The sequence below is a fragment of the Macrotis lagotis genome, chromosome 1 (assembly GCF_037893015.1).
Source record: "Macrotis lagotis isolate mMagLag1 chromosome 1, bilby.v1.9.chrom.fasta, whole genome shotgun sequence".
In the NCBI taxonomy this organism is placed as follows: Eukaryota; Metazoa; Chordata; class Mammalia; order Peramelemorphia; family Peramelidae; genus Macrotis; species Macrotis lagotis.
This window is the reverse complement of record NC_133658.1, coordinates 490,528,191-490,554,365: the sequence shown is the minus strand read 5'-3', so window position 1 is coordinate 490,554,365 and position 26,175 is coordinate 490,528,191. Positions and strand designations below refer to the sequence as shown.

General features: G+C 33.1%; 1 protein-coding gene across 2 annotated transcripts in view; it reads left to right on the top strand.

The window, feature by feature from the left end:
• The window catches only part of SAMSN1 (SAM domain, SH3 domain and nuclear localization signals 1), a 61,901-nt gene that overhangs the window by 19,922 nt on the left and 15,804 nt on the right, over positions 1–26,175 (top strand). For both annotated transcript variants that reach the window (XM_074213821.1, XM_074213822.1), the window contains exons 2-5: positions 12,722–12,793; positions 18,630–18,785; positions 20,552–20,681; positions 22,962–23,113. In XM_074213821.1, coding sequence (XP_074069922.1) covers positions 12,722–12,793; positions 18,630–18,785; positions 20,552–20,681; positions 22,962–23,113 — 510 coding nt within the window. The remainder of the gene's footprint in view (positions 1–12,721; positions 12,794–18,629; positions 18,786–20,551; positions 20,682–22,961; positions 23,114–26,175) is intronic.

Here is a 26,175-nt window from a genome sequence, read left to right as displayed (position 1 = left end):
CTGTTTCTATTGAGAGGAAAAAAGAAGAGACTATATTTGAAATATTAGGAGATATTCCTCAATTCATGTTGTTAATAATAGTTCCATATTTTTTTGATCACAATCTTTTTTTTTTCAAGACAAATGGGGTTAAGTGACTTGCCCAAGACCACACAAATAGGTAATTATTAAGTGTCTGAGGCCGGATTTGAACTCAGGTACTCCTGACTCCAGGGCTGGTGCTCTATTCACTGCACCAACTAGCCACCCCGATCACAATCGTTTTAAATAACAATTTTCTCCTTGTAGCATATGTACATTATGTACATTAATTTGTTTATAGTTAATTCTATCTTACCCACCAAAAATATTTTAACTAATTATTATTAAAATTATTAGGAAATTGTTAGTAAAAGGAAACAAAGTAGCCAATTGCAAAAGTAAAAAGTAAAAAAAAAATTTTAAAAATCAAGTTTGTAATTAGAATTGTGACAATGATGTAAATTTTAGTATAATGGCATGAGGGGTGGTCCAAAAGGAAAGAACACACTGTAGCATATATAAGAACATGTTAGGCTAAGGCTGAACATTTAATATTCAGTTCAATGTTCATTAAGTTCCTTCTATGAGCAAAGAACTTATACACTTTCATGATGTAAAGATTAAAAAAATAACTCAAAATGATTCCTAACTTCAGAGCGATTATTTTTTCACAAATATATTATCAAGATGCAGTTTATTTACCTTTAATTTTAAAAAACTTTTATCTTATGTAATTTTGCTGTCTTTTATACTTTATTGTTTTCCTTAAGGATATTATTTCTCTCTCATCACATTCAACTTAGATCAATGTGTACCATGGAAACAATGTAAAGACTAACTTACCCCCCTCTGGGGGGGGGGGGGAGGGAAGCAAGATTTGGGGGAAAATTGTAAAATTTAAAATAAATAAATAAATTTTAAAAAAAGAAAAGGGGAAGGGAATTCAATGAAATAGGATTCTCAATGAGAAATCATCTATCAATCATTCTCTGAAATGTAGCCCAACTGTGTTCTTCATTTTATATAAAAATTTGAAACTCAGACAAATTAAGTGACTTGTCTAGAGTGACACCAAAATTCAGAATAATTTCTAGAACTAGAAACCTGAGACTTCCTCCAAAACTCTGAGATGAAACAATGAGTGCAGAACTTTCACCCTTGAGGGCAATATAGATCTGATCACTATCCTGCACTTTGAGAATTAATTTATCCCTTGGAGGGCTGCCATGGTTAACCTTTTCTGAGTAGTTTCCAATTTTTTTTTTCAGAAAATAAACACAGGGGCAGCTAGGTGGAGGAGTGGATAAAGCACCTAGCCCTGGAGTCAGGAGTACCTGGGTTCAAATCTGTTCTCAGACACTTAATAATTACCTAGCTGTGTGGCCTTGGGCAAGTCACTTAGCCCCATTTGCCTTGCAAAAAAACCTAAAAAAAAAGAAAAAAAAAACACAAAACTGTGATCAGTCCTTAACTGTTTTTTTTATATTGCCAAAGATATTGACTTGTATTAAGATGCCTGTGATAAAAGTAAATGCTAATTAAAAGAAAATCAAGAATAGTTGACTAAAATTTTCTGTCTTCATTTCTCCCTCTCTTTAATATTTCCATGCTTCTTCACTCTCTTTTTACTCCTTTAGGTTTTGACACAACCTGCTTTTCCCTTTTCCTTTCTGTATTTTTCCATAATTGCATTTCTAAAGCAAAATTCAACTCAAAAGTCCTGTGCTAAGCCCTGAAAATGACCTCATTTGAAAATGTTATTCTTTATCAAATAAAATTTTATATTTCCTGTCCTTAAAAAAGATACAGTTTATATACTCTGAAATTATGTGAACATAGTTAAATTATTATTTAAATTATTTTTGTTTTCATCATTATTATTATTGGCATGTGGTCTCCCTATCTTACCTGGAATAGAAGTGTAGCAGTCACTCATGGACCACTCATTACTAATTAACACAGAAGCTTTGACCTCTCTTTTTCCAACCTGGGCACTCCTCCTTAGGGAGCTTGGTGGCCTTCTGCTCCAGGAGGCTCATTATATTAATGACTGATTTAGCAAAGACACCCAATTAATTTTAACTTTACTGAAATGTAAAACAGTCTTAGCCCTCTGGTTGTTGGAATTACACGTATGAACACCACTGTGCCTGGCTAAAATATTATTAATTAATGGATCAGAGGAATATATACATAACATAAATAATGGATTGTTTATTCAATAAGTACCTGCTTACTATAGTGTATACATTACAGTGACATTAAAAAACAAAAAACAAATGAACAAATGACCCATGATCTCTGTCTTGTAGTAACTTTTAGACCATCTCTGATTTCTCCAATTATTAGTGCACCCCAATCCAGATCACTGTCCATTTATTTTGCATGTATCCTTATTTACTTTGCTGTGAACACACTTCATCTGCCCAGTAGAAGGAAAGGTCCTTGCAAACAGAGGCTTTTATTTATATCTTCAGCTCCTAGCACAAGGCTTGCCACAGTGCAGGTGTCTAAGAAGTAATTTATTTTTTATTTTATTTTTAATTTATGGGATAAAAGCATTTTCCTAACATCACAAAATAAAAAAGATGTACATGAAACTGAAAATCTACTATGCATAACTTACTATTACTTTCCAATATGAAACTAAATTATCTTGTAAAAGTTCCCTTTTTTTCCCTTCTTCCCCATCTCTCTCCCCTAGAGTTGGCTACCATTAGACACAAATAAGTATACATACTTCTATTTATCAGTTCTTTCTCTGGTTCTTGATAGTGTCTTTTTTCATATACCCTTTATAGTTATTTTGGGTAGTTAAATATTTATATATTTATAAATAATAAAGACCTAATTCAGTCAAAGTAGTTCTTTAAAAAATGTTGCTGGTACTGTATACAATGTTCTATTGGTTCTCTCACTGAGAGTCTTTTCATTATTTTGTGCAAATCTTTCCATGTTTTCCCAAAATCATTAAGCTCATCTTTTCTTTTTTTATTGATGTTTTATTTTTTCCAAAAAACATATTTATGAAAGTTTTTCAACATTCATCCATATACCTATGTTTATTTTTAAGTTACAAAATTTCCTTCCACCCTCCCTTCCCCCCTGCCCCTCAGTGGCAAAGAAGTTAATATTTTTCATACACATTTGTGTTAAGCATGTTTACAGATTAGTCATTTTTGGTAGGAGGGATTAGTATTAAGGAAAAGAAATACATATGAGAGATTTTTTTTTAAAAAAAGTGAATGTAGTGTTCTTCAGATTCTGAAGGATTTTGTTTTATTTTACTTTGTTTTTCTTCCTCTGGATGAGAATAACATTGTCCATAACTGTTCCGACAGGGTTGTCCTACCTCTCTGAACTGCTGAGAGCAACTGCATCCATCATGGTTGATCATCTCATAATGTTGTTATTAATGTGTACAGTAGTATTCTATCACATTCATATATCACAACTTGTTAAGACATTCCTCAATCTATAATTTCTAGTTCTTTGCTACCATAGAGAGCTGTTAGAACCATCTTAGAACATAAAGGTTCTTTTACTTTTTCCCTTGTCATTTTTGAAAACAGACCAAGTGGTGCTATTGTTGAAACAAAAGGGATGGGTATCTTAATAATTCTTAGCTCTCCAAAATGGTTGGATCATTTTATAATTCCACCAACAATAAATTAGTGTCTTAATTTTTCCACATCCTCTCCAACATTTGTCTCTTTTTCCTTCTATCATTTTAACCAATCAAGTAGATGTAAAATGATATCTCAAGGATGTTTTAATCTGCATTCTCTAATCAATAATGGTGTAGAGCACTTTTATATAACAATAAATTGCTTACATTTGTTGATTGAATCTCTAGAAACAAGAACCCTGAAATGAAGTTAAATAACAATTCAAAGTAGTATATAATTGTCAACATTAGTATTAATGTGAAGTATAATTGAATTCAATAGACATCCTTAGTGTCTATGAAACACCAGGAACTGGTCAGAGAATAATAAATATGATATAGTACCTATTCTACAGGGACCTGCTGGATATGACATGCACACAGAAACAGTATAGGAGCCCAAGAAAGATTTGTGCAATGGGTTACTGTAATATTGGAGGTGAGAGTTTCAGCTGAGAGATATTTGTAAAGAGCTGATGAACAAAAGATGACACTGAAACTGAAAACAGGCAGATTCTGAAAGCTAGAGAGATAAGGAGAAAAACTATTCTAATTATAGGTGATTAAAATGCATAATGATTTATATTTAGAGAAGAGATTCTAGATCAAATCCAGGGAATAGCTAGTAGTCCAGTTTGACATGTAATATAATGTATATGAATAACCATAATCTGAAATAAACTTGTGAAAGGATCTATATGCTAGACTAAGGAGCTTGTATTTAATCCTAGATATCATAGGTGTTTTTAACTAAAAAATGACAAAACTGTGTATTTTTGGAAGATCATTTTGACAGATACATGAGGGATGGAGTAGAGAATTTAGACTTCAGAGGCTTCAATACTGTCCAGGGAATGGGGACTTGAACTAAAATGATGTCAGAGTTTAAGAGAGAGAAGAGATATGAGAAATGTAGAGGTAGAATCAAAAAGACTTGGCAGTTGGCAATGGGGAAAGGAAAGGGGGGTTTTTAGGAGATTTGTTAGAGCTTTTGAGGATATGTAAGAGAAGTATTTAAAAGAAGTATTCAAATTCTCATTCCCTTTCTCCATCACTTAGTAGCAAATGCTCTCTAAATGGATGATTTTGTCATATGTGAGATGACACATAAGTATGATAAAGGATAGATAGTTCACACTCAGAATTTACATAAATTAACAATATTAATTGAGGCATGTTTTTATTGCCATTTGAGACCTCTGATAAATTATTACAGACTGAAAAAAATGGGCACTTTATGTTTTCTTTTAAGCACTTCAAAGTAGAATATATTTTATTTTGGGTCACTAGATCAGGTTTTATTTCATAAGGCACAGCAACACTGAAATGATATCTCATTTCCCTATTTGTAGACAGGAACTATTTAAAGCAAACTATGTAGGTAAGTTCAGGGGGATAAACCATTACTTGTAGAAACAGCAAATATGAATTGGAGAAAAAGTATAACACAACAGAAACTAGTAAACTGGACGAAAGATAAAATTCTGTTTTGAAATGTTAAATCTGAGGAACTTGCAGGACAAAGAAATGATATAAAAAAGTAGTTAGAAGTGTGAGTTCAGAATTTAGAAAAGACATTTGGGGGTATCTGTGGTTTTGCTTTCTAATTGAAATACCCTCATTTGAAGCACAGGAAGGCTGAGACTAGTGATAGCCAGGTGAGATTTCTCAGCAGTTTACTTTTGAGATGGGGAAGATGACCTTTTAAAAAAGTTAGTACTTGAGCTGATCCTTGAAGATTGTATAAGATCTGGATAAGTGGACAAGAGAGGGGAGAAGGGCATTCCAGGTAGGGAGAACAGTATGAATACTATCCTAGAATGAAGAAAAATAACTTAACTACGGGACAGAGAGGATATTGTCTTAGTTAGAATAAAGGGTTAATGTTGAAAAGTAATGAAATATAGAGGTATAGAAAGAATAGGCATCAGGAAAATCTCTGAACTATATACTGAGAAATTTAAACTTCTTTTTGTAAATAATTTTTAACAGGACAATCATATGATGAAATTGATGTTTGTATGTGTCCATGTATAAATATGTCTAAACATTAGTCTTCTGGAGGTATTTTACAAAATGAATTGGAAAAAAGAGAGAAATGTAAGAGGCCAGTAAGACTATTGAACTAAAGATTCTACAAACACAAGAGGTTTTTTCACCAGTGCCGACAACTAAAGGCAAAGCCTTCAAAAGAGAAATAAATTTTAAAAAGAATAGAAATAGAATCATAGTTTGAGTTTTATTTAAATAAATTAATATCTTGGCTTACATTTTTTCCTAACCACAATCATTTTTAGCTTCCAAGTATCACCTTCAAATTATAATATTGGGGTGATGTTCTGTGGAAAAGTTCATGCATTGTTTCAAAGAAAAAAATTACACAGGTGACTCAGATACATCTCCAATGTTTTGAAATATGCTAACAAAATAGTCTTAGTTATCCTAAAATGGATTTTCATCCTTTTAAAATACTTCATATAAAACATTGATTAGCATAAACTTTTTAAATTAAAATTTTTGCTTTAGAATAGTACTTATGCATCTTTGGATAGTATTAAAATCTTAAACCTTAACATGCATGAGAATCTTTGTTCAAAAAATATTCTAGGATCTAATTCTTCTAATTTAAGAACAGATATCTTTTAAACAGTGTGACAAATTCAGCAAACTATTAAAAAATGTGTTAGGATTGCCTCAGTGTTAAATGATTACACCATTATGTGATATGGATGAGGGAAGGTAAGCAGAATGGCTATTTATGGAGAAAAGACAGCCTGTTAGACTATTTTTTTTCTATAGCAACTTTTACCATAGCAACAAATTCAATACAACCCACAACTAAGTAGTCTTCATTAATTACCTAGCCCCTTAAATCATGCGGGGCTGAAAAATACCTAAGCTATCAAAATCTCTAAAGGAAGTTCAGATTCTATTCTTATTATGATAGGGTAGTGGAACAGTATGACACATCAGTAAATACTCACTGTTAAAGTTGAATCAGAGTTTCCATTCTAAAATCCTATTTTTCGAAAGCTTGTGTTTCAACTAAAACAGTTGCTTAGATGGTTCGAAGCAGACCATCCAATGAATGTTGCCTAACAAAAAAAATAAAATAAGAGCTCAAATGTTTGTTGTTTGTTCATTTTTGTTCACATGATGAATGCTTAATAAAATAGAATATGATCAAATTTTTATATACAACCCTAGCTTCTCTCTCAAACACCAATCTCCTATCCCATATCTTCTACATTTTGAAATTGGTATCCTATAGACACTTTTAATTTAACATGTATGAAATTGGACTCATTATCTTCCCTTTAAGCCCTCTTCTATTCCTAAAGTCTGGTCCCCCAGGGTCACAACCTAGGTGTCATCCTTCATTCCTCATTCTTTCTCATCTTCCACATCCAATTTCTTTTCCCATATGCCCTCCACTCTCCTCTGACACTGATACCATCCTTGTCCAGATCCTCATCATTTATCACCTAAGACTATAATAATAATCTGGTAGTTTGTCTCCCTGCCACAACTCTCTTTCCACATTAGTGTGTCCTCTACTCATCTGTTAAAAGGATTTTCCTAAATAGCATGTTTGATCACATCACTCCAATTTATTAAGTCTTTCTCTACCTTGTTGCCTCTCTCTCTCTCTCTCTCTCTCTCTATATATATATATATATATATATATATATATATATATATATATATATATGTATATATACATATATAGATATAGATACTCCTTACCAACCATCAAGTAAAGCTTAATTTATTTTTATTGATATTCAGGATCTTCCATAATATGAAATCATCATACCTTTCTAACTTCAGTCTCTATCTCTTCATATACACTTTACTGAAGAGGATGGTAAAGCCTATGGAAGATTTTTGTTAGTTTTAATTTTTTTTAAGACTAGTGCATATTGTAAGGCTACTTGAGGTCAAGTACTATGTTCTGTTTCATAGTTGCAACTCCAACACCTAAGACAGTGTATTATACAAAATAAGCACTTAATGATTTTTGATTGAATTGCATGAAAATACATTTGTATTATTTCAGCTAGAAGTTGAATGTCCTGTCATATCCCAATTGAAAGATACATTAAAAAATTTTTGAATTTTCCTTTGTTAAATTTCTTTAAAAAGACAAAAAATTCTTTAAAAAAGCTTTATTTTGAGCAAAATTATTAGTATACATTTGCTAAATCTAATATCTATATATAAAATATAAGATTTATGATGTTATTTATTCTGAACTACAATCCCAGAAATATAATTTTCTTATCTCTAATTTACTTTGAATATGAAACTCAATAGGCACACAGTTTTAAAAATGTGTACATTGTTCTTAATCCGTAGATTTAAGTCAAAAGATAGGTAAATAATGCTTTAAATTATGAAAGAAATGGATAAATTATAACTTTCAGGCTATAAACTATTATTTAAAAATAAATATAATAGCTTTCAACAACTGAGATTTGCTTTAATTTTTATCTTAAACTAAATGTGTTTTCCATATTACAATTCTAGATTAGCAAATTATGTGTCCAACAATTTGCAGTATAATGATTGACAAAACCAAAAGTAATAGCCCTGTTCTTTCATAACACGTCTCCTAAATCTGCTTTTCTTTATAGATATAATGTGGTTGAATGCATTTTAAAGGGTGGTAACTATTGATTATTTAATGGAATATGTTAGTATGAGAAATGCTGAAGTAGCCCTATTTAGTGCTCTCCTGTGCATTATGTAGGATGGTAGAAAAAAATTCTGTAACCCCTATTAATATTTAATAGATGTGAGGCAGTATATTACAAACCTGCCCTTTGCATCTGATCCAACCAGAAGGAAGGATTTTTTCAAGCTTTCAGAAAAGGAATAAGTGATTTCCCTACTCTCATGTTGTGAACATAGTAAAAAAGATCTGCCCAAACATGGTTTCAGAGAGTTGACAATATAAAGAGAGCCTTGAACTGTCATCATTCCTACTGTCAACTTAAAGTGATGAAATATTTAAGAATGTCATATTTAGGTTAGTAAACATTACCTGAGAATATACAGTTCCATTGTTTTTCTACATTTTACTCTTTTTTCCCCCTCATACACTAAGCCAAAAAGCATATTCAGGAGGGATATGAAGTCAGTAAAAAGTGTTGTTGAATCATTTCAACCCTTTCTGGCCCTGTTTGGGTTTTTTTGGGGGGTAGGGGGCAAAGATACTGAAGGGCTTTGTCATTTCTTTCTCCAGCTCATTTTACAGATGAGGAAATTGAGGTGGACATGATTGGGTAAGTGACTTGCCCATGATTTACAAAGTTAGTAAGTGTCTGAGGTTGGATTTGAACTCATATGCTGACTCTAGGGTCAGCACTCTAGCCACTGTGATATCTCCTTAATTCTGTCTAAAATAACTATAATATTTGGTGCAGTTTATTTCATCACACTGTCTATTGAGCTTTTAGAATCTCTGTCCTTAAAATGACTTCCAAATTCCTTAACCTATAGTTATTCTGCAGGCCATCACTTCTGTATAGACTATGCTTTTCTCTTTCATCATCTTGATGATCCAGTTCAACTCTACACTGTTCTCTTTTCCATAATCCCTTGCCCTCTTATCCTCTCACTGATACTTAGGTTTAGATCCCTGTCTTAGGTTTAGTTCCCTATTCATAGCATTTCTAACTTAAGGTGAAGAAAATCACAAAACCATGCTGACTGGGTTTAGAGCAAATGGAGGTTTACATATTTTGAAATCAGTACCCATGGAGCAACAACACTCTTCTATCTTCCTTCCTTATTCCACCACCACATTTCCTTTTCCAAACTTTTTCTTTTATCCTCAAAGATCCCCTCCTCATTCTTTCATCTGAGAAACTTGCTTCATATGTCATTGAAAAATAGAGAGTATTTGCTGAGAGCCTAATCTTTTCCCCTCCTCACTTTATCCCAGTTCCTCTTTTAGCTGTCTGACCACTCCTTCCTAATATCCTTTGATAGGTCAACATCTAGCTCAAATACACTAACAGTATCTCCAAAGATCCTCTCATGGACCCTCTTCTCTTTATAAATTATTTTATTTGATAATCTCAACTGCTTCTATTGCCAGAATCTCTACTAACTTCCAAGCATTAATTTCCAACTGATTATCAAATATCTTGAGCTAGATGCCCCATAGACATAGACATCACATGTACATCTTATCTCCTTTTACATGGCTACCCCCTTACTACAAATCTTATTGACTTGTGCCTATGTTATCATTAGGTGTGGAGTGATCTCTCTGTCTCAAGTTCACTCCACACCTCAGGTCTGCAAAAGTTATTTTTCTAAAGTTCAACTTCTAGCATTTCATTCCCATATTCAACAAATATCACTGGTTCCCCATTACCACCTGAACAAAATATAATGGTGTAATAATTAACATATATATATATTAACATATATATATATATGTGCCCATCACCTGGCATTGCTCTACCTTTTCTTGTAGTCTTACTCTTTACTTACTCCTCTATATTTTGATCCATTCACCTTGGCCTCCTCTCAATGCCTCACTCATAATATTCATCTCTAAATTTCAGACTTTTCAATGAGTCTTCTCCATGCGTGAAATTCTCTTCCTTCTCATTTCTACCTCTTAAATTCCTTTAATTTTCAACTAAAATCACATCTTCCAAAGAAGACTTTCCTGATAGCCTTAAATGCTAGTATCTATTCTGATTATTTCCATTTTATCCTGTGTATATAGATTATTTGTACATATTTGTTTTAATGTTGTCTCCTCCTTAAGGACTGCAAATTCCTTGGAAGTAGGAACTACCTTTGTTTTTCTTTGTGCCCCAAGTGATTGGCAAATAATAATCACTTAATAAATGCTTGCTAGCTTCTATAGGTTTAACTATCTTAACTCTGCAAATGAATACAGACCCAGTTTTTCTCCTGAGTTCTAGTTCTCCATAACCAGTTACCTATTGAGCAGTGCAAAATTAATGTCCCAAAGACACGTCAAACTCAACAAGTTTCAAGCATAATTTGCTTTTGTTCTATACATCCTCAACCCTTTTCCAAATTTCCCTGTTTTTCACAAAAGCACTCTATTCTTTAAGTCTCTCAAGTTTTAGCATTATCCTCAATTCTTTACTCTCTTCTGCCTTATATGTCTGATTTGTTGGCAAATTTCTATCACCATGGTATCTTTCATTTGATCCTTTCACAAAGCCACTACCTAAATTCTTATCACCCTTCAACCACATTATTGCAAAAGCTTCCTAATTCATTATTCTGACTTATCTCTCATCACTTTAATCCATTTTGAATGCTGCTACCAGTTATTTTCTTTCACACAGATTTGAAGAGTTTAATAAACTAAGTACTTAATGAAGTCCAATAGTACCCTGTTCCCTTTGGGATACAACAAAATCTCTTCTGTTTAGTTTTTAAGGTCCTTCACTAGTTAATCCTTGCCTATTTTTTCAGCCTTATGATATATGACAGTCTCTATATACAACACTCTCGGATCCAGATAAACTGATCTCTTTGTTCCTTAGGCAAAGTGCAGCATTTCCTATCTTCGTTCCTTAACACTATCACCTATGCCTGCAAAGTAATCTCTTCTCAAATACACTTCAAATAATCCCTTTCTTCCTTCAAGATCTAGTTCACATACCACCTTATACATGAAACTTTTCCTAACTTCAACTCCTATTCCTTCCATCTCCATCTAGTATTTTACTATTTTGCATTTATTTATGATAATAGTCTTCATATATAAATAAAATTATTTGGTATATATTCTATACACTCATAAGATAGTTTTATGTATATCTATATATATGTGTGTATATAAATATAGGCTCTATACTATAGATACATACTCACATATATCTTTGTGTGTCTATATATATATCTGCGTGTATTTGTAGGTGTGTGTGTGTGTGTGTGTGTGTGTGTGTGTGTGTACGGAGGGATGGTTTCTAGAAAGTGAAACAAAACATCTCAACTTTTTTTTAAGTTTATTTTGCAAGGCAGTGGGGTTAAGTGGCTTGCCCAAGGCCACACAGCTAGGTAATTATTAAGTGTCTGAGGCCTGATTTGAACTCAGGTACTCCTGACTCCAGGACCAGTTCTCTATCCACTGTGCCACCTAGCTGCCCCAAGATCTCAACTTTTAATGTGGAGTAAAACAAAAACTGTTTCTTGACTCTTACGTGAAATACTTTAGCCCATTCTACCTCTCCTTTCCCTTTCTCCCAGTACTTCCTTTTATCCCTAATTGACTCCATCTTTATACTACATTATACCCTTATTATCCCAAGTCTTCGAGAAAGTTAGTTTATTCTTTGATTTTAAATAACTGCCACATTTTGCTCTGAATCACCCTGAGGTTTGTATTAGATAATGAAATTCTTGAGCTATTCTCACAAAATTACTTGGACACATGTGTATAGCTAGCATACTTTGGTTACTGTAATGGTAGAGTTGGTCATTAAATCTCCAAATTACATAAGGAATTAGGGTAACTATAAGGCATAGACATTTGGAGAATTAAGCAGTCTCTAAAAAGCTATTATCAGGTTAACAAAATGTTTTCATATTAAAAATATCCTTTCTGATAAGTGTGGGCAGAATTGTCAAAATGTATTACTAAAATCTGAATTGTTGGGTTCTGAAAAAATTATGAGGGACAGAAAGGGGGAGATTGAGATGTTTATATATTGAATATATTTGTTCTTTAATTCTCTCACAAAGAATTGACTTCACCTATTAGGCAGTTAGAATAAATTACCTGATTATTGATAAAAAAAAGTAATTTAATGTTTTAATACTAAACTTATAAATACATTTTGTTCATTATAATTATTAATTATTAGTAATGTTCACAATCCAAAAACATTATATTCATAAAGGAAGGAAAAACATACTAGTATTTGCAAGAGAAAAAATTCCTGATAATAACTATCTTTCATATCATTTTTCCAAATAAAGAAATTTACAGCTGATAAATTTATTTCTGTTTTTCTTTCTCATTTATAGCGTAGTAGCAGCTTTGGGAATTTTGACCGTTTTCGGAACAGTTCCACTTCTAAACCAGAAGGTTCAAATGAGGTAATTATGATTCAATATTTCAAGTAATTCATGATCTCAATAATATATACCACAAGTTGCAATGTCTCATTGTATGTTTTTTTTTTTATTTTGCTTATGCTATTTTGTAAATCCTCTTCAGAGAATCTACCAAAGACTAAACTTTCTTTGCTTCTAGGAACATTTATTGGAACCAATGCAGCAATCAGGCTATTATTGTCTTTTCTTTTCAATTCATGAACTGATCACTTACTTTTTCAATCATATATGTTTCTACATGGCAAATACTCTTGGCAAAAAAAAATTCTTTAATATATTATGACTGTTATAGAGACACATAATCAAAAATTAAAAAGTCTAAAATATATAACCTGGCAGCTTCTGCAAAATACAATAATTTTAATTACCTAAATATGTATTGATTTTCTATGCATAGTGCAAGGCACTTTGCCAGATGATGGAGTATAAATATTGCAAAAGATACTAGGAATTTCTGGATCTGAGGAAAGGAATACAAATTACACCCAGAGCCAGTAACATGAAAAGCACACTCAAATGGAGGAGTGGAAGGGCAGGGAAGAAAGGTAATGATGAGAAAGAGAGATACCAGAATTCTAGCACCCACTGGTCAAAGCAAAGGGAGCTTTTGGTTAGACCAATCCAGGAGATTGGTTGACTTCTAACTTTCTATTTCAAATAATTATTCTTAATAACTGAATAACTGATAAGTTCAATTGTTTATTCTCACTTAGATGCAAAAAGATAAAAAGAATCTTAAAGACTACCTTATTCAGGGGTGGCTAGGTGGCTTAGTAGATAAAGCACCGGCTTTAAGACTACCTTATTCAAACCCCTTATTTTACAAAGAGATCCATAATTATTTTTAGAGCAGAGAATAGATCAAGGTTCCTGATTCTTAGTCTAAAGTTCTTTTAGCCAGTTTGTCTGAAATTTGATTTGAGTTACAGCCAAGTCTCATTGACTTCCAAATGATGACATTCTTGAATGCAATGACTCTAGCAAAGTGAATGAATAAGAAGGAGGATCTCTTTTCCTTGGAACATTCTGACTCCAAATTCACCGTTTCTAAGGAAGATAGTCAAATATAACTTCAGGAAGAAAAGGAGATTGTGCTCACCCTAGTCTTAGGTGGGATACATGTGTGGGAAATGGTAGATGTATCCACTCTCTTCCCCCCCCCCCCACCTCACCCCCACACATACATAAGCTCATTGGAACCTCTTCTCTTCTGTAGACAATGCTGGACCTCAGGTTCTATCAGGTCTCAGCCCTCTCCCCACCTTAGCCAAAGGATGAGGGAACTATAATTTGATCAACACTCTTTTTGCAAATCTCTGTGTGATTTTCACCATTCTACACAAAGCTCCAATTCTCCATCAGTTCTGCTATGCCATTAAGCTCTGGTATTGCCTTCTTGTGTTAGAGGGATACAATTACCATCAATGTCTTTCAACAAAGCCCCATTATCCGATCTTACTCTATATAAATGCTAGTTGTTATTATGATTTTATTAATCCAGGGCTTCTGGAAGAGGTTATGCATACTTTCCATTAGAATAACTTCAGAGTATAATCAAGAATATAAGAATTAGTAAGATTGATATCAGTTTATTTTTTTGGATTTTGTTTACTCCTGTATAATATTTAAGAGTCAATTTAGGGTAAATCATAAGGAAAACTTTAGTATCTATCAATAATGTTACTATTTATGTCTTTGAAACTTCTTCTTTTAGTTCTCTAGATGGCTGAAAATCTCTGCCTCTATAGGTATACAAATAAGGACAAGAAGCCATATGTCAGGGTAGAATTAATTCTTAAACTTAGGAGAAATGATAAACTTCATGTGCCTTCCACCTCCAAGATTCATTTCCACAGATCCTTATCTACCATCACACCTTCTGCTAGTTAATGGGGAAATGGCAATGATTTGTGAGAGGTTTTTAGCTGAATATCACTTTTTAATCAATGAATGCCAAGACTATCTTGAGCTATATGAAAAAGAACCATATATTTTGCTACCCTTTCATAATGAACATCAGTTTTTTCAGTCTAATTCTAGAACTATCTCTCATGTTTCACACACACACACACACACACACACACACACACACACACACACACACACACTTTATTTCCTAAACTGCCTAGAATTTAACTTATCCACATAAACATCACAAAAGGAAAGGGTGAGCCAAGATGGTGCAGGATGGTGCAGAAAAGGCAATGGCTCATCTAAACTCTTCTCCAGTCCCCTCAGAACACCTTTACATAATGCTATAAAAAAATTCCCAGAGCAGCAAAACCCACAAGAGGACTGGGTAAAATGATTTTCCAAACAAATACAACTTAGAGAATCAACAAGAAAGATCTATTACACCTGGGTGAGAATGAAACAGTCCAATATAGGCTGTGCCAGCACAGACCTGCCCCCAGTCAACCAGGAGAAGACTTTGGAAGCCACTGAATTGTGAACAGTTGCTTCTGGAGCTCTCAGTCCACAGCTAATAAGAGGATTAAACAACTGTTTACAAGAAGATTACAAAAGTCTCCTTGCTAGTATTGAGACAGAACTTTGTTCTTTCACCATACTCAGATCTGAGTCAAAGTCCTGGAAGGCAGTTAACAGGTGAGTAGGAGCATCAGCATACTAGAGCTTATGTCCTCAGTTGAATGGGTTCCTCCATCATAGTTCTAGGGCAGAAAAGAGTTTTTGTGGTCATTTGCAGATCAGCCCAAGTAATAAAAACACCTTTCCTTAAGACCTTGGAAGACCTTGGAAAAACCAAAAAGCTTACAATCCCTAGAAGTACCTCTGAAAAAAAACCAGTGCTTAGGGTAGTGCACCCTCCATCCTGGAAGCAGAATCCAACTTTAATGAAAGGTTAAAAGTCAAGAAATAGACTGGGGAAATGAGGAAACAACAGGAAAAAAACTGATCATAAGATGTTATTATGGTAGCAAGGATTGGTCTTGGGCCATGGAAGAAATCAAAAAAATTTTTGAAAATTATGTAAGTAGAGGGAAATTTGGGGAGAGAAATGAGGGTTATACAATAAAATCATGAAAAATGAATCAACTGCTTGGAAAAGAAAACAAAAATACTGAAGAAAAAGAACATTTTAAAAACAGACTACATTAAATGGTAAAGGAGGAAAAGAATGTCTTAAAAGCAGAATCGATCAAAAAGAAAAAGGCACAAAAATTCACTGAAGGGAAAAAAATTTTAAAAAGTAGAATTTGCCAAAAAGTTCTTTGAAGAAAATAATTCCTTAAAAATTAGAATTGAACAAATGGAAGCTAATGATTTTCTAAGAAATCAAGAAACAATAAAACAAAACCAAAAAAATTAAAAATAGAAGAGATATCTCATTGGAAAAGAATTGACTGGGAAAATATGTTCAGGAAAGATAATTTTAAAATTTTGTGCTGCCTGAAATTGACTACTAAAAAATGAACCTAGATATCACTTTTCGAGAAATTATTAAGGAAAAATGCCCTAATAATTGAGAATCGGAGGATAAAATAGAAAACTAAAGAATATGCTAAGTACCTCCTTAAACAAAATTAAAACACTCAGGAATAGTTGAGCCAAATTCCAGAGTTCCCAGGTAAAAGAGAAAATATTGCAAGCAGACAGAAATAAACAATTCAAGTATTGTGGAACCAGAGACAGGATAACAAAAGATTTAGCAGCTTCTATAATAAAGGATTGGAACATTTGAAATATGATATTCCAAAGGGCAAAGAAGCTAGAATTATTACCAAAAATCACCTACTCAGCAAACCTGAGAATAATTCTTCTGATGAATATTGGCATTCAATAAAATAGAGCACTTTCTAGCATTGTTGATGAAAAGACCAGAACTGAATTGAAAAATCTGATTTTTCAAGTACAAGACCTAAAAGAAGCATCAAAGGGTAAACAGGAAAAAGATATCATATGAGGTCATAGATTGTTTACACAACTTCAAGGGAAGATAAAACTGGTAACATAAAAACTTTCTTATTAGGGGAGTTAGAAGGAGTATATATAGACAGAAAGCACAGGTGTGAGTTGAATAAGAAGAGATAATATCTAAAAAAATAAAATTAAGGGATGAGAGAGAAATTGTACTGGAAGAAGGAAAGAGAGTGGTAGAATGGGGTGATCTCACATAGAAGAAGCAAGAAAAAGTTTTAACAGTGAAGGGGAAGATGGAGGAAATAAGGGGAAGTGTGTGAATCTCAGTCTCATCAGAATTTGCTCAAAAAGGGAATAACATACAAACTCAGTTTGGTAAAGAAATCTATCCTGCCCCACAAAAAAATAAGAGGGGAAGAGGATAAAAAAAGGGAGGGATAATAGAAAGGATGGCAGTTTGGAGTATGGGGTAATCAGAAACCAAACCCTTTTGAGGAGGGAAAAGTTGAAAGGAGAAAGTGATGATTAGGCTTATTTTGGGAGGGGTGTAGAGATTGGAGGTAAATACAGTTAGTAATTGTAACTATGAAAAAAAATTTGAGGCAAGTCTCTTTGCATAAAGACCTCATTTCTCAAAATATAGAATACTGAGTCAAATTTATAAAAATAAGTCATTCCCCAATTGATAAATGATCCAAAGATATGATCAGCTTTCAGGTGAAATAATCAAGCTATTTACAGTCATCTGAAAAAAATAATCTAACTTACTATTGAGTGAAGATATGCAAATTAAAGCAACCCTGAGTTACTACCTCATATCTCTTAGATTAACCAATCATAGAAAAAATGAAAATGACAATTATTTGGGGGGATGTGGGGAAAATGAGATATTAATGCACTGCTGGTGGAGTTGCACCCTGATTCAACCCTTCCTAGAGTAATTTGGAACTATGCCCAGAGGGCAATAAAAGCCATGAATACCATTTGTTCTAGCAATACTATTACTAGGTCTGTATCCCAAAAGAGATTTTTAAAAAAGAAAAAGAACCTATATGTAAAAACACTTCTAACAGTCCTTTTCTGGCAAAGAATTAGAAATTAAGGGGATGCTCATCAATTGGGGAATGACTGAGCAAATTGTTATAAGTGATTATGATGTAATATACATAATTATGATGTATTATAAGAGATGAACAAGATGCTCTCAAAAAAACCTGGAAAAACTTAAATGAGCTGATACAAAGTGAAATGTACTGTGTACAAAGAAACAGCAATATTTTAGGATGATTGGCCTTGAATGACTTATTCTCAGCAATGCAATACAACTCTGAAGGACTTGTAATGAAAATTGCTATCCATCTCCAGAGGAAAAAAAACTGAAGCATATGAATACAGATTAAAGCATACTCATTTAAACTTTATTATTTGTCTTAGGGGGTTTTTTTGATATTTATATTCTCTTAGAACCTGACTAATATATGGAAATATTTTGCTCATCTACATATGAGTACCCTATATCAAACCACTTGCTTTCTCAGTGAGGGGACAGGGGAAGGAGAAAGGGAGAGAATTTTGAAATCAAAGTTTTAAAACAAATGGTAAAAATTGGTTTTACCTGTAACTGTGGAAAATGAAATACTAAGTAAATTCAAAAAACAAAAAGCCCAAAAAACTGAAATAACCAGTCTAAAGATTAGTTAAATGATATTCAAACCATTAAGCTAATACTTAAAACTCTAATTTTTGATATTGTTGTACAAATGACTATGATTAAATGACCTAAGATAGATTGGAATATAAGACTATTACTTGAAATTTTTGAGACTACCCTTAAAAATATACACACAAATATATACAATCTAAAATTTCTAGATAGTACTTTAAGATCAAAGTTATTTGCCTTATAATTATGGTATTTGATGATGATTCTATTTAGAAATGTGAAGAAGAAGGGATAAATGAAGATAGAGAGCAAGAGTCAACTAAAACTACAAATAATGGTGGAAGACTAGGCAAAAAAATGAGGGCTATTTCCTGGACCATGAAGAAGAGAATTGGCAAGAAGTACATCAAAGCTCTTTCTGAAGACAAGGTATGTGCAGCCTACAAAACAGTTATGACTACTGAAGTTTTCAATGGAATTTTTTACAGTAATTGATTATTACTATTAATACCATACAAAGTACCTTATGCTTTTTAAGGTACTTTCACATCTATTTTCTTAATTTTAGTCTCCTTTTAGAGAGAGATAGGAAAATTGCTATTATCTTTGTCAAGGTAATTAAGGCTAAGGAAAGTCAAGTGACTTGTCTAAAATCTCACAGTAAAAGAGAGAGTAAAACAAGTGTTTTCTGATTATTAGTGAAAATGTTCTTCCCAGGAAGCAAGCTGTTCAAGAGATTATGAATTCATTTAATGATAATAACTCATAATTATGTAATGCTCCAAGTTTTATGAAGAAATTTACTCACAATAGCTATGTAGTGTGAGTATTATTAGTCAATTTTATAGATTTTAAAAACCAAGGCTGCAAGAGGTGATGTATATTGCCTTTGTCTATACTGCTAGTAAGTTTCAGAGATATATTTAAAATTTCTGTGTTCTGATTCCAAATCCAGTACTCAGATTTTACTCTTTGTCTTTCTACTTTTCTGGAAGGATGGTGGTTGTTGTCTTTATAAGATGAATTGATTGCCTTGCCTATCATTCATTACAAAAGTTCTGGGCCCAGTACACAAAAGTAGAACTATAAAAAGAGGAATTAAAAGAATTAGCACTCTCTTAATATTATTATGTGATATCCCAAAAACTTTAGTTCCACTTAAGCTTTAATAGTTTAATAGCTTTAAGCTTTAATAACTTAAAGCTGCACCAAGTCTTTTGGGACACCTTGTAGTCTCGGTGATACATTTGCCAGGCTCCCTGACCATAATTTTTATGTGCATTAAGAACTGGGAGTTATTTTGCTGACCAGGTACTTAATAGTGTCTTTCAGTCAGATGACTATATTGCTGCAATCAATCCATGTTAAAACAGAATTGGGTGAAGGCACTAAGGAACATCCCTCACCCTGTGACTACTCAAAGAATATATTCAAAAGGTCTATATAAAATACATGTCTGTAATCTTTAAAATGAAATTATATCTAGATAGATATCCCAAAGGTGACATGCTTATGCAAGTTGCATAACTTTGGAAAGTACTTGAGATAATTTCAGAAAAAAAAGGAAACATATTTTGAAATAGTTCATCTCTTCTAATTTCAATTATGCAAGATTTGATTTTCCCTAGTTTAGGTCAAAGATTCAAAGTAGCATGTCTGGGATAAAAATTTAAAGAGTATTAGATAAAGTGTTTCTTACTAGTAAATAACTGAGATGAAACAGTTGGAAAAGATTTAACATTCTTTGAATTCCCAAATGATAGATTGTATTGGTAAATAGATTAAATAACAAAAAGGAACCAGTAGAAGTAGCTCAATCAAGTGTGGTTTCACTAGAGGTATGACTGTCAATTCAATTTATCTTTCTAATTAAAAATACTTGATAATGTCAGTGCTAAATTGTAATTATGCACCACTGAGATTTAAGGAGAATTTCACATTGGTTTCACCTAAAAGTTCCCCCCCCACCAAATGCACTCTAAATTTTTCTTCTAGGAAAAGAAATTAAACAATTAATTATGGTGATGTTCTGTGCTGCTAATATTGTTTTCTTAAATATCTTAATGCTAAAATTTGACCTTTTGTGCAGACATGTTCTGTGTGCGTATGTATGAGAGGGAGGAAATAAAAGGGAAAAATGTATCTCAAAGAAATACTTGTCTCTGTATTAACATTGTGACATTTGAAAAACAAAGGATGAAGAGGATGAAGAGGATGCCTACTCATATAGAAACAGTGACCCAGGAGTTGCAGCCTATGCTGAGAAATTTCCTCTCAAAGGCAGTGACTCCATGGACAGTATCTACAGTGGTCAAAGTTCATCCAGTAAGTTCAAAGGAGCAAATAAGAAGTACTGAACATGATAACTTTAAGAGGTTTATTTTTAATGACCTTATTTATGTGGAGATAATTTTATTTATCTAATTAGCTATAAAAATCTCAGATATTTGGTAATAAAAAATAGCAAGAGATTAAAATGTGTTGATTCTACATCAAGTCTCTACTGTTAAAAATCACACCTGATAGATTATGAATGATATGTGTTGTTTCAAAAGCTTAATAAAGTTTGAAAATCATTTTGTCTTGAAAAATAATATTCAAAAAAGTTATGTTGCATAAGTTTTCATCTCTACATACAAAATAAAGTAGAGAATGGAAAGAATTAACTTGAACTTTGACCTTCTATTCATTATTCTCACATAACACTCCAATTTTGTAGTTTTTATTTGGCTGCTCCCCTGCCAAAAAAGCACTCCTTCTCTTCCTTTAAAGATTCAACTGAACCATAGCCAGTTTATCAACATGTTCTGCCATTTCTATTTTCACAAAACCTTTCTCTATATCTCCCTTTCTTTCCATTTAAACAATTGTCACCTAAGGGTGACAGACCTTCATTACCCTACATCTGGACTATTGCCTTCTGGTAGGCCTCTCTCCCTCAAGATTTTATCCACTCTGGGGCAGCTAGGTGGCTCAGTGAATAGAGTAGTGGCCCCAGAGTCAGGAGGAGCTCCAACCTCAGACACTTAATAATTGCCTAGCTGTGTGACCTTGGGCAAGTCACTTAACCCCATTGCCTTAAGTAAATAAAAATTTTAAAAAATTTGTCCACTCCAGGTTTTGTCAAAGGGATTTTTCCTAAATATAGCTTTGATTTGACTGTGTCAATCAAATATTCAATTAACTACAGAATCAAGTATAAAAGGCTCTCTGTGGTTTTTAAAGCTTTCTCTCTCTCTCTCTGACCTTTCCAGTCTGAATATATTTTGTTCCTGTCTAAGATCTATCCAGCAGCACTGACCTTCTATTTCTTGAACAAGATATCCATCTACATATACCTTGCCCTTTCCTTGGTTGACATGTTTGTCTAGAATGCATACTCTTCTTACAACTACATCCTAGCTTTCTGGGTTTTATTAAGATTCAGCTTGAAGCCCTTCTTCTAGAAGAGGTTTTTCATCTTCCTCACCTCCCATTTGCAACCAACAACTATGTACATAGTTGTTTACATATTGTTTCACTCATTAATACTAATTGGACCAATTATTGTTAATAATTATTAATAATAATTGGATTGATAGGTTTGCCTTTCTTTATAACCTTGGTGCACAGCATAGTGCCTTGTATATAGAAAGTGCTTAAAAATGTTTATTGACTAACTTTCTACATGAAGCCTTTCTTGATTCCCCACTCCCCCACTTCTACTGACTTTCATCCCTAACTGCCTTGTATTTAACTACTTTTTATTTATTTCCATTATATTTATACAGTATATACTGATATGTAAACATGGACAAAAATATGGGAGGTTGTGATCAATAGACAATTTTATTTACTTAAAGGGTAATAAGTCTTTGCAAGGACTGGCTAGGACTATTGTGAATCAGAAGGAGATAAACTGATGGATTATTGTGAGTCAAAAAAATCACCATTTGTGTACCATCTATAAAAAAGAACTCTTGATATCATTCTGAGTCTTTGTTGGAAGAAAAAAAGAAATTAGCACAAACCAAAGACCAGAGAGTGAATTTTTGTCCCCATATGACTATATCAATAAAGAGGCAACAACCAGTCTATTCACAGTTGATTCGCGGAAGCTCAAATCCTTTATATAAAATAGAACAAAAATCCCAAACAAAGGCTGACCATTGTGTAAATTCATCAAATTGATCAAGGAAATCTCTGAATAATAATCCTTCACATATACATGAATAAATATTTTGGTAGTTGTTGCAAGAAAAAGGAAAGGTAAGAGATGAGTGGGAAAAGTATAAATTGTTAACAACTGATCTGCTAATTAGTAGTTAGCAGATATGTTGATAGGTTAGGGAAAACTGCCACAAGAAGTTTGTGGGTGATTTTTTCATATGAGTCTTTTTTATTTGTTCCCAGATGATAGTTAAGAATATTAATATGGTGCAGCTAGATAGTAGATAGAGTACCAGCTAAGAGGAAGAGGATTTGAGTTCAAATGTGGCCTCAAACACTAAATAATTACTTAGCTGTGTGACCTTGGGAAAGTCACTTAATCCCATTGCCTTGCAAAAAACAAAAAAAAGAATATTAATAGCACTACTTATAAAGTATTATCTCTGATTTTATCAGGTGGAATCACAAGCTGTTCAGATGGCACAAGTAATAGAGATAGCTTTAGACTGGATGATGAAGTCCCATACACAGGACCATTCTGTGGCCGAGCCAGAGTACATACAGATTTCACACCAAGTCCTTATGACACTGACTCACTCAAAATTAAGGTAAGTGAAATGTAAAAATCTTGTTATGTAATGTTATTATATCATAATAATGCTTATGTCTGCACAATCTGGTTTGGCATAGTAATGCCAGGTTCTTTGGATATGGCAGAACTGACCAGTCAGAGTAAAAAGTTGAGCAAAATGTACTGTAGGGAGCAAGTCTATTCAAATCTAGGAATGATATTTTTTGAGATGTCTTATTAGTAACAAGCCTTCAGTATTATTTATTGATAATTTTTGTAAGTAATACAATGTGTCTTGAGGAAGAGGAGAATTACCTTACTTTGCCATTGAAGGCTTCTTCTAACTGCTAGGGAATATCCAATGTCTACTGCTAAATCTAAACTTTTAAAGAGGTTAAGAAAAAATAGTGAGGAAATACCTAGCACAGTGCCTTGTACATGATGGCTGCAATATTTGATTATTGAATGAATGAATAAAGATGAAGTTTTCAAACAGAAATTGAAACTGAAGACAGCTCTGGAAGAACAAGGAGCAAGAATGGGGGAAATATCACTAATAAAACTAGATTTACCTTAGTTCATCCTGCTTCATTTCAGTTGATTGTTGTGGGGGAGACAGAAGACCCATCTAATAAATACCTTTTGTTTTCCATTAATTATTCTGGGGTTCCCTCTCATGGATTTAGACTAAATGTTTATCACACAGTTAGATCAGCACACTTTCATTTCACAATACTGTGTACTTCCTTTTTACATTTTGTCTCATTCTATTTAAGAAAAAGTCTGCAACAGAGCAAATTATTAAATAATCTTTATGAATTCTAATAGCAATAATCCTCCCCACTTATGGGCACAATACTCAATAATACATAAACTAATCACTCTAGTCATCTGGGGCACATTAGGTGAGGTGGGCTTCAGGGAGAGGGAGGTGAGCTAAATAGAGACACCAAACACTCCGAGACCAGTCATATTGTCTTTAATCTCAAGTGGGAGGCAACAATGCATACAGTAAGCTTCTGTTATAATAAGACATATGTGTTCCTAAAAATCATCATGCCTTGCTAAGTCACACAATAAAAAATACAGTGCTTATGAGAAAAATGGAGCTAGTGACATAGCACTCAAATTTCATCAGTAAAAAAATTTTTAAAAGATAGAAACAGTAAAAGTGGTATCATAGTTTTTTATATGTTAAATAGTTAAGAAATATTACCATAAATTATGGTGGCATCCACAACCTTAGGTTGGTTTTTGATCTGCATGTCCATTCCCATATCTGCAACTGAAAAGCAGAAGGCTATAGGGAGGAGGAAAGTCTCAGTGATCCACAACTGGAACACAGAAAAGAAACTGGTAGAAATTAAGGAAGTAGAAAGGTAGAAAGAAGGCAGAGAGGTGTAGTACATAGTTGTAGCCAACCCTTTTCTACCCACAGCTCATACTGCACCTGAAGATAGACAATAAATATGGAACTTTATGTTAAAAACTGTCTGAAGTTTTCTTCTAGAAGAGAGAGTCAGAAGGGGTGCTGGTTCTCCTTAATATGTAAAGTTTTCCTTTCATAAGAACTACTTGATGTTTTTCAATCAAGATATTTAGACATATTGAGATGATGCAAGAGTGGATTTTTTTAAAATAGAAAATTTCACAAATGTGAAAGAACAAAATACAACAAAACATAACATATTCAGTTAACTGAGAGAAATGTTTGAAGTGCATGTGTGTTTATTTTGTATATTCCTCCTCAAATCAATTCACCTAGGGTGTAGCTTTTTACATTCTTATTTTTTTCTCACACATGACATTGGATATAAGCAAATGAAAAATTCTCATTCTGCTCAAATGATTTCCCTAATATGTCAGTTACATTAAAATAAATTCATGTTTTCAAAATAAGTGTTTTAGCAGAACTCTACATAAAGCCCACCTGTCACAAAACCAGGAAGATTCAAACCCCACCTCTAACAAATACAGTCTAGAATAAATTTTTAAAAATCTCAGTGCTCTAGGCATCTAAGGCTAATGTGCAGAGGAATCACTGTCATACACTGGTAAAAGAAGTTTCTTCACCCAGGACTTTCTTTTAGTAATAAAATTATAAGATTGATTCCTATTCTTATCTTTTAAAATGACTCAGGGCACTTAGAAAATTCTATAGGAGGTCAGTCTAAGCTAAATTTGTCTCTATATTTGCATAGCAATTTATTCCCTTTACAATTTAAAAAAAATTATTTCAGTGAAGTGTGCCACACTTATTAATCAGTTTTAACTATAAATCAATCAGATTCCTAGATGAAAATCTCATAAGTTTTGTTTTCCTTCATATTCAGATTGAAAGCTGGATAAATTTCATCATTTAATATTTGACACATCAACTTGATATTCACTGTAATGTTTCTAATGCCATATATACTAAATTAAGTATTGAATTAAATGACTGATATTTAATACTCATAATTTTATTTACATACTTTATTCATCCCATGCAACCATTCTATTTTCATCTGCCTAATTGAAAGTGTTTAGATAGTTTGAATTTTTCTTTTGCAGTTAGGAAAGATTGAACTGGGTGAACTTGAAACACTAGCGTAACACCACTACATATGCCCCTCTCAACACCAAAAATGCATATGGTTGGGAGCAACTTGAAAAGAAGCAAGTGAAATTTTCCTTTAAGGGAAACCCAATACTACAAAGTGAGAGATGCTGGGGAAACATGTAGTTGGTTTAAAGTTCGGGTGAAACATGAAAAGAATTCATGTAAAACATGGACTTTGACCCACAGAAGAAATTTTAGAGTCAAAAGGTTTATTTAAGTATCACTGTGGTTAGCACAAGCTAAGAGAAAGGAAAAATAAAGGCAGTTGGAAGCTACTGATCCCTAAGCAATCTAAATAACTTAATCACCCTAAACCTCCATGAGAGGATAAGCAGTCAGGAAAGGTATAGAAGCATGAGAGATTACCTGGGAAGTCCAATAGTGAACTACCCTCCCAAAAGAAGCCTGGTCAACTAGGGATAAGCTGTAAGGAAGGGTAAAAAGGTGTGAGAGGTTATTTAGGGGAATCACACTCCCCAAGAGAGAGTTGCCTTCCC